Below are 13,894 nucleotides of genomic sequence, written 5' to 3' on the forward strand. Positions count from 1 at the left end.
TGTCACGCCCGGGAGACTCCCAGGATGCTACTCCTGGACAGAGACAGGGACATTGTCAAACGCCTCCCACAACAAAGCATTATCTGGCCCCAGATGCCATAGTGCCAGGCGGGAAAACACTGCCCTGCTGGAAGTCAGAGAAGGCAGGAAGAGCCAGGAGAATACAAGCAACTCCTCCCGCTTCCCAGCCCTGGCCGCAGCATACACGCCCCCTGCCCCCCGCCCCACAACACACCTAAGGCCGTGCACCACACGCCAAGGCACTCACGTGTACTGTGACATGTATAGGAACAGGTGCCAGAAGGCAGGCCCGGCCCCACCAGAAACATGCCACATCTTCCAAGAGCAGTGATTTTACTCAGTGTATGCTGAACTGCCTCAGTTCTAAGATACACACTGTCCCCATACTTTAATATTTCTGAAAATGGAATGGAACTTATAATTAGTTCTCTCTCAAAAGGCTGTTGTGAAATCAGCCTTTATAAATAATAACATATACATAAATAATAAATAATAATAACATATACATCGGGAAGTTTTATAAATAATAACATATACATCAGGAAAAACATGGTAGTTTAAGAAATAATGTTGATACTGAAATAAACACAAATAGACAATGGAGTGTGATGTACAATCTGCTTGAGTTCCAAGGACAAAGCACAAGGCTTCAAAGACTTTCCCCCTTGTGCAGGCTCCTTCAGCCAGTGTGAGCTCACACACATCCACCTTGTCGGTAGAAAGGCTTCAAGTATAGACTCTGCTCTCGGGATGGAAAAGGACCAGTGGCCAGAGGGTCAGGGAATAAAGCTGACCCTGGAGGGCTTGCTTCACACCTCGGCATCCGGGAGGTCTGTCTCCCTCCTCCTGGCCCTCCATGCCTTCCTCTCACCTCTCCACTCCCATCATCCTCGGGGCCCCTTCTTTGTTCTTCCCCATAACTAGCAGCATTGCTGGTGGTTAGCGCTTGGGGGCACCATGGGGCTCACTGAGAGAGAAGCACACTTGGGTCCCGCCTGCTGACCATCTTGTTTCCCTGCGGGGATGCTGCAAATCTGCAGCAAGTGCTCGGCACCCCGGCTTGGGAGCGAGGCCAGCCACAGACGCAGACTCGATACCTCCGAGGACCGTCTCCCTGAACAAGAGAGGCGACTCCCCAGACCTTGGTTTTGCCACGCAGAGCATGGCAGGGGGTGAACAAGAGTCCTGTCCCCTACAGGGCTGTTTTCTCTCTTTAGATATAAATAAATTAGTCGTGTGAAATACAGAGCAGGTGGCCGACTGCCTACTACATTTCTCTGTGTCTTCTGAGCAGGTCCTAAGACAACCAATCACAGTGTTTCTAAAGCATCTGTAGCCTTGTACTTGGCCAGGCCTCAGGTGGGTGTTCCCGAATGGATGGCGTGCCATCAAGTACAATTGAATTAGGGGAGCCCGTCCGTGACTTTTGTTTTCCAAATTCATCCTCACAAACCTATAACCAACCCATAGAAATCACAAGTTGATTTTTCACAGGGATAATATGGGCGAGTGTTGCTTTACTCTACAAAATTTACAAGGATAAGACCCCTGGTGTCTATGGTGTCCCTGGATGGGAGAAAGGCTCCGTTGGAACGAATTCACTAATGTATATTTGTGAGCTCCTTGGACCGAGTGTCATGGCCGTGCACGTGCTCATTGCTAAGGCTCCAGGTAGCTCCAGGGTTCACCTGGATCTCTGGGCAGGATGCCTTTGGTTGGGATGTGGGCAGAAAGGCAGGGCATTCAAACACAGCCATTTTCCGTCAACAACGTATTGCAACTTCTCTGTCTGGGGCAATAAATTCAAGGACCCTTCTCCATCACTGGAAAGGAAATGGGTTCTGAAGGTATGCAGTAAGACTTATCTCTTGTTCAGGCTTGTCTGGAAGCATTTAGGATAAGTGAATGGCACTGAGAAGTATGAAGTTTCTGACAGTATGGGGAGAAAATAGAAAGGGAAAAATGAAGGGAAATAAAAATAGAAGCAATGCTTGTGTTTTCAGAACTTTTCCCAAACTTCAAGTCACTATGTTAATTGGATCGCACATGTAGAAACTTATTTTCTAACAATGCATTATGTACATTGTTTATTTAGGTAATAATTAACTTGTTACTCATTTAATGCCCACATTTTTATTGTAAGCATTGCATGGATCTCTTGGTATGAATGGGTAAGAGTTTTACAAAGTAAAATCAAATGTATTTAACTTAGTCTGAGACCCCCCTATCAAGGCAGCAAATGTGACTATTACCATGGCTTTCATCAGACACGGTGAGGGCTTCGTGTAAACAAGTGCACTTGGAAATCATGGGGGACACTGTCAACTGGGTCTAGTTTTTCTGGAAACTGGTAAGAAGTGTTATAAATCTGTTTCTGTTCATAGACCTGGTACCTCATTTTAGAAATATGGTGCATGGAACAATCACCAAGAAAAATAATTCAATCCAGGCAAAGATGATCCTGCGCAGCCCTATTTATAAAATAAGCAAATTGGAAGTAGCCCAGCTCAATCACAGCAAAGAGGTTGGGCACATGATGCCACAGCAATAGTGAAGTGTAACAGAGCCAGGAAGAGATGCGAGCCCATTCATACGCCCCTATGGCAACCGAGTGCATGTTCGTACAGTCGGTCCTATACAAGGCCCGAAATATTAGAGTGGACGGATGTAAGAAAGGAAGTTAGAATAAGAATTTATAGTAAAATGGTTTAAGTCCTTTTTCTTGAAAAAAAAGGAGGGGGTTGGAAACCTAAACAGCAAATGTACAACTAAAGGTATGTACCATGGCATCAACCACATGTTGTCACATATTATGACCAGGAGGGGGTGCATTTCAGTAGTGACTGTCTCTGGTTGGAGGGATTGAAGGTGATTTTTCCCCTTTAGTTATACTTTTAAACATTTTAACAATGCTTTCTAATAAGCATATAAAACTTTTATCATTGTAATATCAATGGCCTTTTAAAAAATATAACTATATGGGGATAGATGGAGGTGGGCAATGGGGGGAAAGTGGGGACATCTGTAACAGTGTTGACAATAAAATAAAATTAAATTAAATTAAAAACCATTAACAAATGAACTTTAAGGAATAAGCTGTAAACAGTGAGACGATATGGGCAAATATGTGAACAAAATATGTAATTTATATTCTTATCAAGGGAAAAGCATTAGGCTGTTCAGAGCTCTGTATCACCCACAGTGCCAAGCACACATGAAAAACCCTCACTCAAAATCCAACTTTCCCACACTTTATGACTTAAACTGTGGCTACCAGCAGTTTCTGCTTCCTTTGACTTATTTTTTATCATCTTTTTGAGCTTCTGGAAACAGAAATCAACATGCAAAAGGATGGAGCATTTGAATATTGTCCCAATTCTGGTAAACCCGAACACTGTGCCCCAAACATAGTGAGCACGCAATAGACATGCACTGAAGGACTAAATGAATATCAGCCATTTTTTCCCCAGTTCTGAAGGAGAAAAGAAATGATTTGAAAAGAACAAACAGCAAGAAGAGCTGATGATCACTGGAACACCCACACTCGGTTGCAAGAGGAAAGAGAAATGCAAAGGGGCCCCGGGTGGAACATTGGACCACACACCTTATGCGACTTGGCAACATCACAAGATACCTTTCCACCACGCAACCCAGCCTGCTGGCTTCCCCACCACACCACGCCCAGGTAACAGTGCAACAGCACTCATGCCTTTGCCTCTGAACGGGCACCCGAGAGCTTTTGCAGCATGGTTAACAGGCTGACACAACAATATTAACGAAGTCATGCATGTCTCCCTGCTCTCACAAGTGGAATGCAGTTATCACACGACAGGGAAATGGCAGAAGCGGGGTCTGTGGGTTGAATGCAGAAGACGTATCATGAAGGACAGGGTCCCATACTTCCTGGGAGCTGAAGTTCTTCAAAACGCAATCACGGATGATGATTTTGTACAAGCTACAGCTTTTCCAACATATCACAGAACAGGTCATGAATGTGTCATTTAAGCCATCATGGAAAGGTGGGCAATTCCATATGGAAAGATATAAGTATCATTTTATCCACTCATTCACCCATTCAATACACATTCATTGAGAAGCACACCAGGTGCCTGGTATATTGTTAGGCACTGGGGGATGGAGACCTAACACATTTTATCCACATCTTGAGACATGTCAGAATCAGTTGTTTTTCTGACAATCATATTATACTTCCCAACTTTTACTCTTCTTTCTCTGAATCTTTACATTCCTGGGGAAGGCTGGGTTCACGGGAGGAAGCTCACATTACTTCATCCCCTAGGAAAGGCTCTGAGTGTTTTATAACAACCTACCCACCCAGCCTGTCACACCTCCTCTTTCTCTGGGGCTACAGAGCGGTCCCTTCCTTCGCACTGGCCCTCACAGCCCACTGCACCCCACCCAGGCTCTCTGACCTGGCCATCCCCTGGTCTCCAGGCGCGCGCTGGCCACCACGTGGGGCTGCACCAAGCGGTCTTTCCTCAGGGTCCGAGGGACTTCGGAGGAAAATCTGTCAGGCGCTTTCAAGTTTGCCGAGCCAGTTCTTTTGATGTCAAAGACATAACAAACTGTTTATTGACTGTTGTCACTTGACTGGTAAGCTCAAGGCCGCTAAGTGTTTGTTTGAACATTGGGAAACCGCATGGGATCATCCCAGGCATTTAAGGTCCCGTTCCTCTCCTCAAGCCAGACCTGCGGCTACGTAGAGGGAAGAGGGTGTCGGTGAAAGCGGGCAAGGGGGTGGGGGGGCAGGAATGAGGCCAAAAAGAGCCTCTGCTTGGGGCGACAGGCACACGATGCTGTGTGCAGATGACGATTGACTGAGCTGTGTGCCCTGGGAGCCCGTATGGTTTTGTGAACCGGTGTCATGCCAATACATTCAATTACAGTAATACGTAATTGAATACGTTTTAAAAAACAGAATGGCAGTTATTGACTTCCCAAGTTCCTCGAATTTCCACTCGGCTCTCCCAGCAGCTCACTGGTGCCTCTCTCAGCGCCGGTCACTCTGTCACCGGGCGATGCTCCTTTGTCCCTTACCCTCACTGCGCTATTGCCATCCTTCCAGCCACCCGGGATCGTTAATTATCCATGTTCACCCCGGCAGCCTCGTTCCCTGGCATTGAACCTGGACTCAGCAAAGTACTTCGTCTTTAACTTCTAATTCCCGATGTAAATGAAAGAAGCCCTTTGCTTTCAAGGCCCAGAGATGTCCCGGCCTTCCAATCATTTCTCTGGGCTGCAATTCTAAATGTTTTGTAGCTTAATTCAGCCAAGGATTCTGTGGAGGGACCTCTGCTTTGTTTTCTAATTAAATGGAAGATGAAAGATCAACTGATTGTTTTGAAGTAGATTTGAACACACAGCGCCCTCATCGGCTCCCATGGGTGACAGCACCATTCCTCAGGCTGTGTCCCCCGAACGCTAACCCCTAAGAGGGCTCCTGGACACAGAGGTGAAGGGGCCAAATAAGGCTGGAAAGAGCCACTCCCCCTCGAAGGCTCACAGTGTGTATTAGTGCATTACAGGCTTTAAGAAGTTCAGCAGGAAAGAAACATGCTCAGCCAAGCCACAACCAAGGTTCCTGGAACCCAGAACACGTTTCACTTCTTGTTTTGTTTTTCTGTGCAGAGCTATATACATAGTATAGATTTAGAGATCCAAGGAACACACTCTGGGAAGCAACGATCTGCCATAGGAAGACCAAGAGGGCTCCGAACCTATGCTACGGGGTTGGATTTATTCTTGTGTTAGGGAGGAATCACAAAAGGTTTTGGGTCAAGTATTAGCAGGGTGCAGGCCTCCTTGAATTATAATCTGACTTCAGATTACTGTCGAGAATGGAGACTCAGTGCTTTTCAACCGGCATAGGTGGCGGTGGGGAAGGGGCCGGGTGGCTTACCCGGACCGCCACCCGGCCCAGACAGCAGACATCTGGGCAATGTTGCAGGGGACCTCACAGAGAGCGCCCCACGGTGGGGCCCTCCCAGGATGGCCGCCTCCAGGCGCCTCGAGCCACACCGCACTCGTGGCTCCTTCTCAAGCTGCTCCTGGCCCCACCAGGCGCCATTTCAAACCCAACCTGAAATTTTCACACGAGCTACTGCATCTGGGAAAGGACTGTATTTTAGTCACCCGCTTCATTGCTGCCTACATAAGTAGGTAGCCCACAGGGGATATCTTTTGGAGTTTCCCACCCTACTTCTACCTCTCACCAGCTGTGTGATATTGGTCAGGTTACTTAAAAACTCTGAACTTCAAAAGCCTCATTCATGAAGACAAATACAGATTAATAATGCTATCTCATGGGATTGTTGTGACAATGGAATCAGTTGGCATCTATGAAAGTGCCTAGAACACAGGCGGCATGTAGCACATGGTAACTATTATTCTTATCATCACTACTTCTTCATTCCACAAGTATTTCTCAGACAGAATAGTCATTGCCTCTGTGAGCCCTCACAGCCCTTTAGGCGAGTTTACTGCCGAGAGCTGCCATTAGGAGCCGCAGCACATCCGCATCACACGGGCTCTGCAGGCATCATGATCTCCCTGGCAGCTGGCCTCCGTTCAGTTCTCCTGGATGCAGCCTCCCCATCTTCCTTCCGTGACATTGACCGCTGTAGGCCTTGGGTTCTAGCTGACCTTCACCGAAGACTTAGTCTGTACTAGCCACGTCCTACGTGCTTTCCATACATTTGGCTTGTTTAAGTCTTTCGGCAGCCCTGTCAGGTAGGAACGGCTGTTATTCCCACTTGTACACAAGGAGATGGCAGAGAGAGAGAGGCTGAGCAACTTACCCGAGCTCACACAGCAGCTCACCAGCAGAGCTGGGATCCAAACCCCCAGAGTTTGGATTCCCGAGGCCGTGCCTGAAGTCATCGTACTATCCTGCCTCTCCCCGAGGGGTTCCCTGTCTCTCCGAGGAAGGGGCAGTGTGAGGTGTGAAGATGCAAGATATGCAAGAAGGGGTGGCAAGTTGGGGATGGGGTAGGCATGAGGCACAGAGAGGAAAGCCTTCTTTAGGGTGTCGTGTGGAGAAAACAACCAGCTAGTCAATGAGTCAGGCATAGGCTGAGCAGCATTCACACTCTCCCCCGGAATGTCCCGGGGCTGCTACGGACCCGTGGACGCCAGAGTAGGAGGGAGACAGCAGGCTGCTGCCTGGTGGGGAAGCAGGGGGCCCAGCCCAAGCCTGGGACACAGCTCATAAGAGCAAAAGTGCTACCAATGCCTCCTTTTCTGGGTTGCCAAAGACTTCTGTCATCTGTAAAGTAGGGGCCTGTCAGAGGGTTTTCAATGTTATTGGGGACACTTAACCAGAGGGTGACTCCGGATCCCTCCAAGCTGTGAAACTCCAGGACACCCGTTGCCCCAACGACATCGCCAACTGCTCTGGCTGGGTCCTGAAACAACGACAGAAGATCTAACACTGAGAGCACTTTCTACAAGCCAGGTGCTCAAGGCTGAATTCTTCTAGCGACCTTCTGCACAGAATGGTCACCTCAGCCTTCCTGGTGAGGCACAAAGAGAAACGGTAGCTTGCCCCAGGACACGGGGCCACCAAGGACTGGGGCCACCAAGGACTGGGGCCAGGGCCTGAGCCAAAGTGGGGAGAAACTGATGCCCGGGGGTGGTCTCGGCACTCGACAGGTGCTGTCTGAATGGGAGGAGCATCCACACCTTGGACTCGGGGAAGCATTCCGCCTGGACAGAGGCCCTGTGATGGGCCCAGAGTGTGGAGCTGCACATGGCAGGCCAGGCACGTGCCCCCACGGGGTTATTGCTGCTGTCCCTGCAAGGAGAGCCATCCAGGAGGACGGTTTAGTGAGCGCACAGGCAGGAGGAGGGCATCCCTGGGACCCTGGGACCCTGCCGCTCTGTACTTGGAGGCTGGATTTAAAATGAGGTCTTGGCACAGACCCGGCTCCCTCTCACACTGGGAACACCACGTGTGTCCCCACACAAAGCGGGAGAAGACAAACTCCCGGCGGCTGGCTGTTCCGGAGGTGATGTCCGCCCCGCTGGCAAACAACCCCCCAGCGTTTTCTTTCAGTGGCCTAGGGGGACGGTGGGGGGGGGGGCGAGGCGGGGGCGGGGGAAGAGCTGAGAAACTGCAGGTTTCCCTTTGTGTGACTCTCACAGATGTTTCTGGAAGGGGTCAGTTTCGGGTGATTCATCATCTACCCAAGTTGACTCGCACAGAGAAGCCACCTCAGACACTGTGGTTAAAAATAAATCTCTGCTCACCCACCTGCTTATTGACATTCTGTAAGCATGCTAAGGTGCTTCCACCAACAGTGAGAAAAGTCCATTTTAGCTTGTAGTTGCTACACTGGCTCTAACTGGTAAAAGTAACTCTATAGCTGAGCCCTTGACTGCATTTTAAAAGGTGATGGAGGAAGGCTAAGTACTACACCTAAGGGGGCAAGCACAGGGCCCACGGGCCGAATCCGGCCCTCCACCTCATTTTATCCCGCCCGGCGCCTTGTTTCTGCCCAGCAGCAGCACCAAGCTCCTTGCCCCTAGTTGAGGAGTAGTTACATTTATACAGTCCTAAAATTACTCTCGGCCCTTTGAAGGCAACTGCGAGGCTGATGTGGCCCCCGGTGAGAATGAGTCTGACACCCCTGTCCTAAACCACCCAGGAAAGCAGTTACTCGCTCGGACAGTCTGCGGGCGTTTGAGTGCCACTCACTAACCATACACGTTACTTTGAGGCTCCGAATCCCCATGGGTACAATGGAGACAATCACAACACCTACTGTACTCGCAGGCTAACACATACAGACTCCTAGGATGGCGCCTGGGGCATAACACGCCCTCCATACTAGGGAGCTATCGTCATGCAAACTTGGCTTCATTCATAATATTGAGGGGAAGGAGTAACTGTCATTTATTCCTCTCCTACTGTGTGCCAGGCACAGGGCTGAGGGCTTACAGGTGTAGCACGATTTAGTCCTCAAGACAACCCCACAAAGTGGGCATTACACCTGTTTCACAGAGGGGAAAATGGAGAGTCGGGGAAGTCCACACCCGGGGGATGGCGGCCGAGCAGGGCTGGGACCCAGGTCCCTCTGAATCCACAGACAGCGCTGTGTAATCCCCTCGTCTGCTTAGAGCAAGACTCTGAGGTGGGCAGGAGAGAGAACCTGGTGGTCTCTGAGGAAACTGAGGCAGAGAGCTTAAACAGGGAAACAACATCCAGTTTTCTTTGCAGTATAATAAGACAATGAACATCAAAGTCGTCAGGACAGAAAAGGGTACTGAGGGGAGACTGGAGAATTAACTGGCCTTCTCTCTTAACCACAGTAATAGAGCAGAGGCATTTCTGGTCCCTCTGAGTGCGGGCCGTATCCACGCCATCTGGGCGCCCCCAGTAAGAGCCCCCAACACCCTTGGCGATGCTCCTTACACACAAAAGATCACATGATACGGCCGATTTAATGGCAGTCCCGCAACCTGGCCTTTCTGAGCATGAGAAGGCTCTGAGGTCAGCATTTCTAACATCAGCTATTACAGCATCCCCGAGTCTCCACAATCATCAAAGAGTATATTATTTAGCTTCTACATGTGGTACCACTCATCTGCAAAACTCCTCTTCACCCTTCAAAACCTTACTCAGCTGTCTCTGCCTCAGTATAGCCTTCCCTGACCATCCCAACCCCCGCCACAGAAGCGATATTTCCCACTTCTGAATTACTTCTGCTTCCTTTACATAGTTCAAATTGTTGCAACACAGACTGACTTGCCATTATAGTTCATATGCGTTTGTCTCCTCCCTTAGGCTGTGAGCTTCTCCATTCAGGCACCTATGATTTATTTCAATTCTTTGGGGATCAGCAATGCATGTATGATAGACATCAGTAGTTCTCCATGGTGGCAGTTTTGCTCCCTAGAGGACACTTGGAAATCTGAAAACACCTTTGGTTGTCACTGCCGGAAGTGGGAAGTTGCTACTGGCATCTCGTGGATAGAGGTCAGGGACGCTGCTAAGCATCCTACAAGGCACAGGACAGCCTTTCCACAGCAAAGAATGACCCAGCCAAAATGCCAATGGTCCTGAGGTCGAGACACTCCAGTCTACCGGGTAGTTCTCCATTAAGCATCACCCACATTGCTAATTAAACAGTTTAGTGCCTTTCATACAAGAGGGCTCGGGACCTGCTGGAAATTGTGTTTTGGTCCTCAGATATTTGTGGGAGGATTATAGGTGCCCACCATCCCTGAAGACATGCTTTGCCTTGCGTCTTCCTTGAACCAACAGGCTGCAAGGTTGTGGCAGGTGTTCTTGGGGCCCCACCCATATCGCTGGCTGCACCCCCCTCACGCCCTCCAGCCAGCTTCCCACTGCCAGTGGCTCTATCTTCTTGCCTGAGGGCTTTTTCAGAAGCTAGAAGCCTACTCTGAACCCGCACAGGCCAGAAGTAGCCCCCAACCAACGACGAGCGGATCTAGATGTGCAAATCCACCAATCCCCTCGTTCCTTCACAGGATGACAGGACATGGGATTTGTCCTGTCTCCTCAGCTGTCCCCATGGGATTAAGCTGCAGTTGCCCATGATGGTAGCGGACTTCATAACCCCTTCCTTCCCCACTTCCCTACTGGTGTTTCCGGTACCTCCCAAATAAACGCCTTGTGCTGGAATCCTTGTTCTAGAATCTGCTCTTAGGAACCCAGACCAGCACAGAATGGAAGTTAACACGTGTCCCTTCCCAGAGGAAGCATCAAGAACCTTCACATGGTCCTGACATTGCTCTCTTCCCTCTGCATCTTCAGCTGGGTCCCAGATGGAGCAGGCACTGAGGACACTGGCAATTAGCCTGAAACCAACAGGTAACTGACTCAAGAAACTAACTTTGGAGGCTGTAAGCCACAGAGATTTGGGGGTTGTTGTTACTGAAGCATACACCGGTGAGAGCTGACTAATACAGGGCTTGTCACTCCTAGAGAGAACCTTCCCACCTGACTCTATGGCAGACAACCTGGCCGCTTACCTCCCAAATGATCCTCGTCTAAGGGCAAAATCCTGTAGCGTAGCCTTGTCGGCTCCTGAAGTTTGGAGAGGATGAGTTACCTTCTTCCCTCTGTGGAGTTTCTAGGTAACTCAGTGCCTTGTGCAGTACCGGGGATCTGGGGAGCACCTAGAGACCAGGAGACTGAACCCTGAGCTGTCTGGGTTTTACCAAGGACCAGTTCGGGCCTGGTGGCTATTTTGGGAAGAGATTAAGAATGAGAAATTTGGCCTGGCAATGGATGAAAGCACCAGGCACACTACGGCTGCTCTCAGCCAGGGTGACCTTGGGGGAAACCCCTTCCCCCACGCGGAGCCTCCCAATTGTAACGGAAGATTTGACCCTGAGATCCTAAGTTCCATCCCCAGCACTCAGCCGCTGTGGTTCAGGGAGGGCCCAAACCAACTTCACTGTCTCCATCTCCTGCTTTCTCCGGCAGCCTTCAGAAAAAGTGAGACTCGGATCCAAAATCGCAAGAGCAAGGCGGTCTCAGCCAGCTTCCCAACCGTTCATTTCTCCTGGTAGCAGCTTGGGAGAGGCCGCTGCATCCTTTCTCCTCTCCCCCCACCCTCCCGCTGCATCCCAGACATTTAGTGAGCGTGAACCGTGTGCTATGTGCCAGGCCGGGAACTCCCCACAGTCTGTCACAGCGTTTCTCATGATCCGTCACTCACATCTGGCTTTCGCTGTGCTCGCTGTATGTATCTGAATGCCACCACGACTAGTACCCACTCGATAATGTTTTACACTGACCAATTCTTTGTACTTAAGTGTGTTCTCAGAGGTATTTTTACATCACTACTACCAGGAAAAACTAGTAACACTTGTCATAAATAGAAGGTAGGTGTGAAAACGAATGTGACAACAATCATTTTCACTGACATTTAGGTAGAAGCTATTTGCCGAAGTCTCTGCTGCCTATTTGCCTCTTTGTTCAAAAAGGGAAGTTAAAAGGTCTTAGATGAATAGGCCTAGTAGCACCGAATGAAAGAACAAACCTTGTCCTAATCAGAAAGATTGGGAGACATTTGAACAGTAACTTTCTTACCAGGTGATCTGAGGTTAATTCGTCATCCCTGCACCCCCAATCATCTCACAGCCCCTCAACTTCATCTCTCATCTCATCGGCCACCCATCGCACACTCTGAGTAAAGCTGTATCATTCCCCTGGATTCTTGCAAGAGCACTGCTGAGTGAAGAACACAGCACAGATTTTACAGCCTATCAGATGCAGGTCTGAGTCCTCCCTGCTCTGCCGCTTCCTAGCTGTGCGACTTTGGCAAAGTCACTAAACCTCTCTGAGCTTGTTTCTTCATCTGCAAAATGAAGCTGTTCATAGTCCCCCACCTCATAATGGGAAGACCTTTGAAAAATGCTTGACCCACTGTCATGCTCAATAAATGATAACTGTCATTAGTACTGATTGTTGTCAACTCTGTGCGGGAAGTATTTTGACACCCTTTCTGCAGGTGAAGGAAGTGAGGCCTGGTTCAGTAACCTGGCCCAGTCATACAGCTTGCCTTTCCCAGTTCTCTTTTAAGCAACTGCCTTAAAGGATGATGAGGATTGTCATTTATTTTTAAACAGAGTATTTTTTTTGTTTTTCCTAACTCTGCTGGCTTGCTGAGTTGCTTCCCACTAAAACGCAGCGGGCACTGGTGCATGGACACAGCAGTCAGTCAGAGCAGATTCAGGCCCAGCTGTAAGGTCCAGCCAGGGCTTTGGCCCCAGATTGGGCCAGCTGGTCCTGGGACATTGCACTTCATGGAGGAAAGCACGTGAGCACAGAGACCTCATCTGACGCCTCATCATTCAAAAATGATGCATCATCACGTGCAGAGCCACGCCACCCCTACTGTGATGGGGATGAGTGTGAATAATGTCCTTATTCCCGTACCTTTTCGTTTTTAATGTTCCATGTATGCATTTCTCACCTGATTTCAATTAAATGCCACTTCAGCTCACCACCTGCAGACAACACGTTAAAATCATAGAAACGCACAAGTCTGGGAGAGAGAAAATGCACTGCAGCTGTTGCTTGGTTTCCCTTCCTACGACCCTGTGAGGTCTTAAAACACCAACACCAGCCCTGACTGGTGTGGCTCAGTCGGCTGGGCGTCGTCTCACAAACCGGAGAGTCACCAGTTTGACTCCCAGGCAGGGCTGTGCCTAGGTTGTGGTCCCCGGACAGGGCATGTGTACGAGGCAACTGATTGATGTTTCTCTCTCACATCGATGGTACTCTCCCTCTCTTCCTCTCCTTCCCCTCTCTCTAAAAATAAATTAAAAATTTTTTAAAAATCAATATCAAGTCCTCTGAAGTTGACCAAGAGGATTTTCTTCTCCGCTGCCTTCCCAGAGACAGGAGGCTCCAGGGACTAAAGTCTCATGGAAGGGTCTTCCCTCATGAAACTCAAGGCAGGCAGGCGAGGGGGGCCGTCAGACACTCTTAGCATAAAAATTACGAGCTATGTTTCAGCATTGCCCACAAGGTCTGACTGTGTGATAGATTCTCCGTCCAAGGCTTGCATCCCTGTACCAGGCTACGTTTCTGTATCCGAAGTCTGTGTCTTCCCCCTCCCGGTATGAAGCAAAGTGAATGTGCGAAGCATGAATGCAAGGTTGTGCTGGAGGCTGGATAGAGAAAGACATGGGGCCTCGGGGGTAAGAAGAGAAATGTGTCTGCAGGACTGGGATGCACTCACCCACCACGGGGTCATGCCCACTGTGCAGCCCAAGACTCTGGCTGAGGCGTGAGCCTGTGTTGGGGGCCCCAGGGCACAAATCACAGGCCAGAAAAGCCACTCCACCTCTCCAGTGTGCACGAGACTCTGCATGG

The 13,894-nt window shown here is 49.4% G+C and overlaps 1 protein-coding gene across 8 annotated transcripts in view; it reads right to left on the reverse strand.

The window, feature by feature from the left end:
- The window catches only part of SLC1A2 (solute carrier family 1 member 2), a 143,421-nt gene that overhangs the window by 88,145 nt on the left and 41,382 nt on the right, over positions 1-13,894 (reverse strand). Inside the window, exon 1 of one of the 8 annotated variants that reach the window (XM_036029243.1) lies at positions 4,455-4,476. The exons of the other annotated variants lie outside the window; for them this stretch is intronic. Within the exon in view, the coding sequence (XP_035885136.1) occupies positions 4,455-4,462 (8 nt within the window). The 5' untranslated portion in view covers positions 4,463-4,476. Of the gene's footprint in view, positions 1-4,454; positions 4,477-13,894 lie in introns of those variants that run through there. 8 annotated transcript variants of the gene reach the window in all.

This window comes from Phyllostomus discolor, chromosome 6 (assembly GCF_004126475.2).
Source record: "Phyllostomus discolor isolate MPI-MPIP mPhyDis1 chromosome 6, mPhyDis1.pri.v3, whole genome shotgun sequence".
Taxonomy (NCBI): Eukaryota; Metazoa; Chordata; class Mammalia; order Chiroptera; family Phyllostomidae; genus Phyllostomus; species Phyllostomus discolor.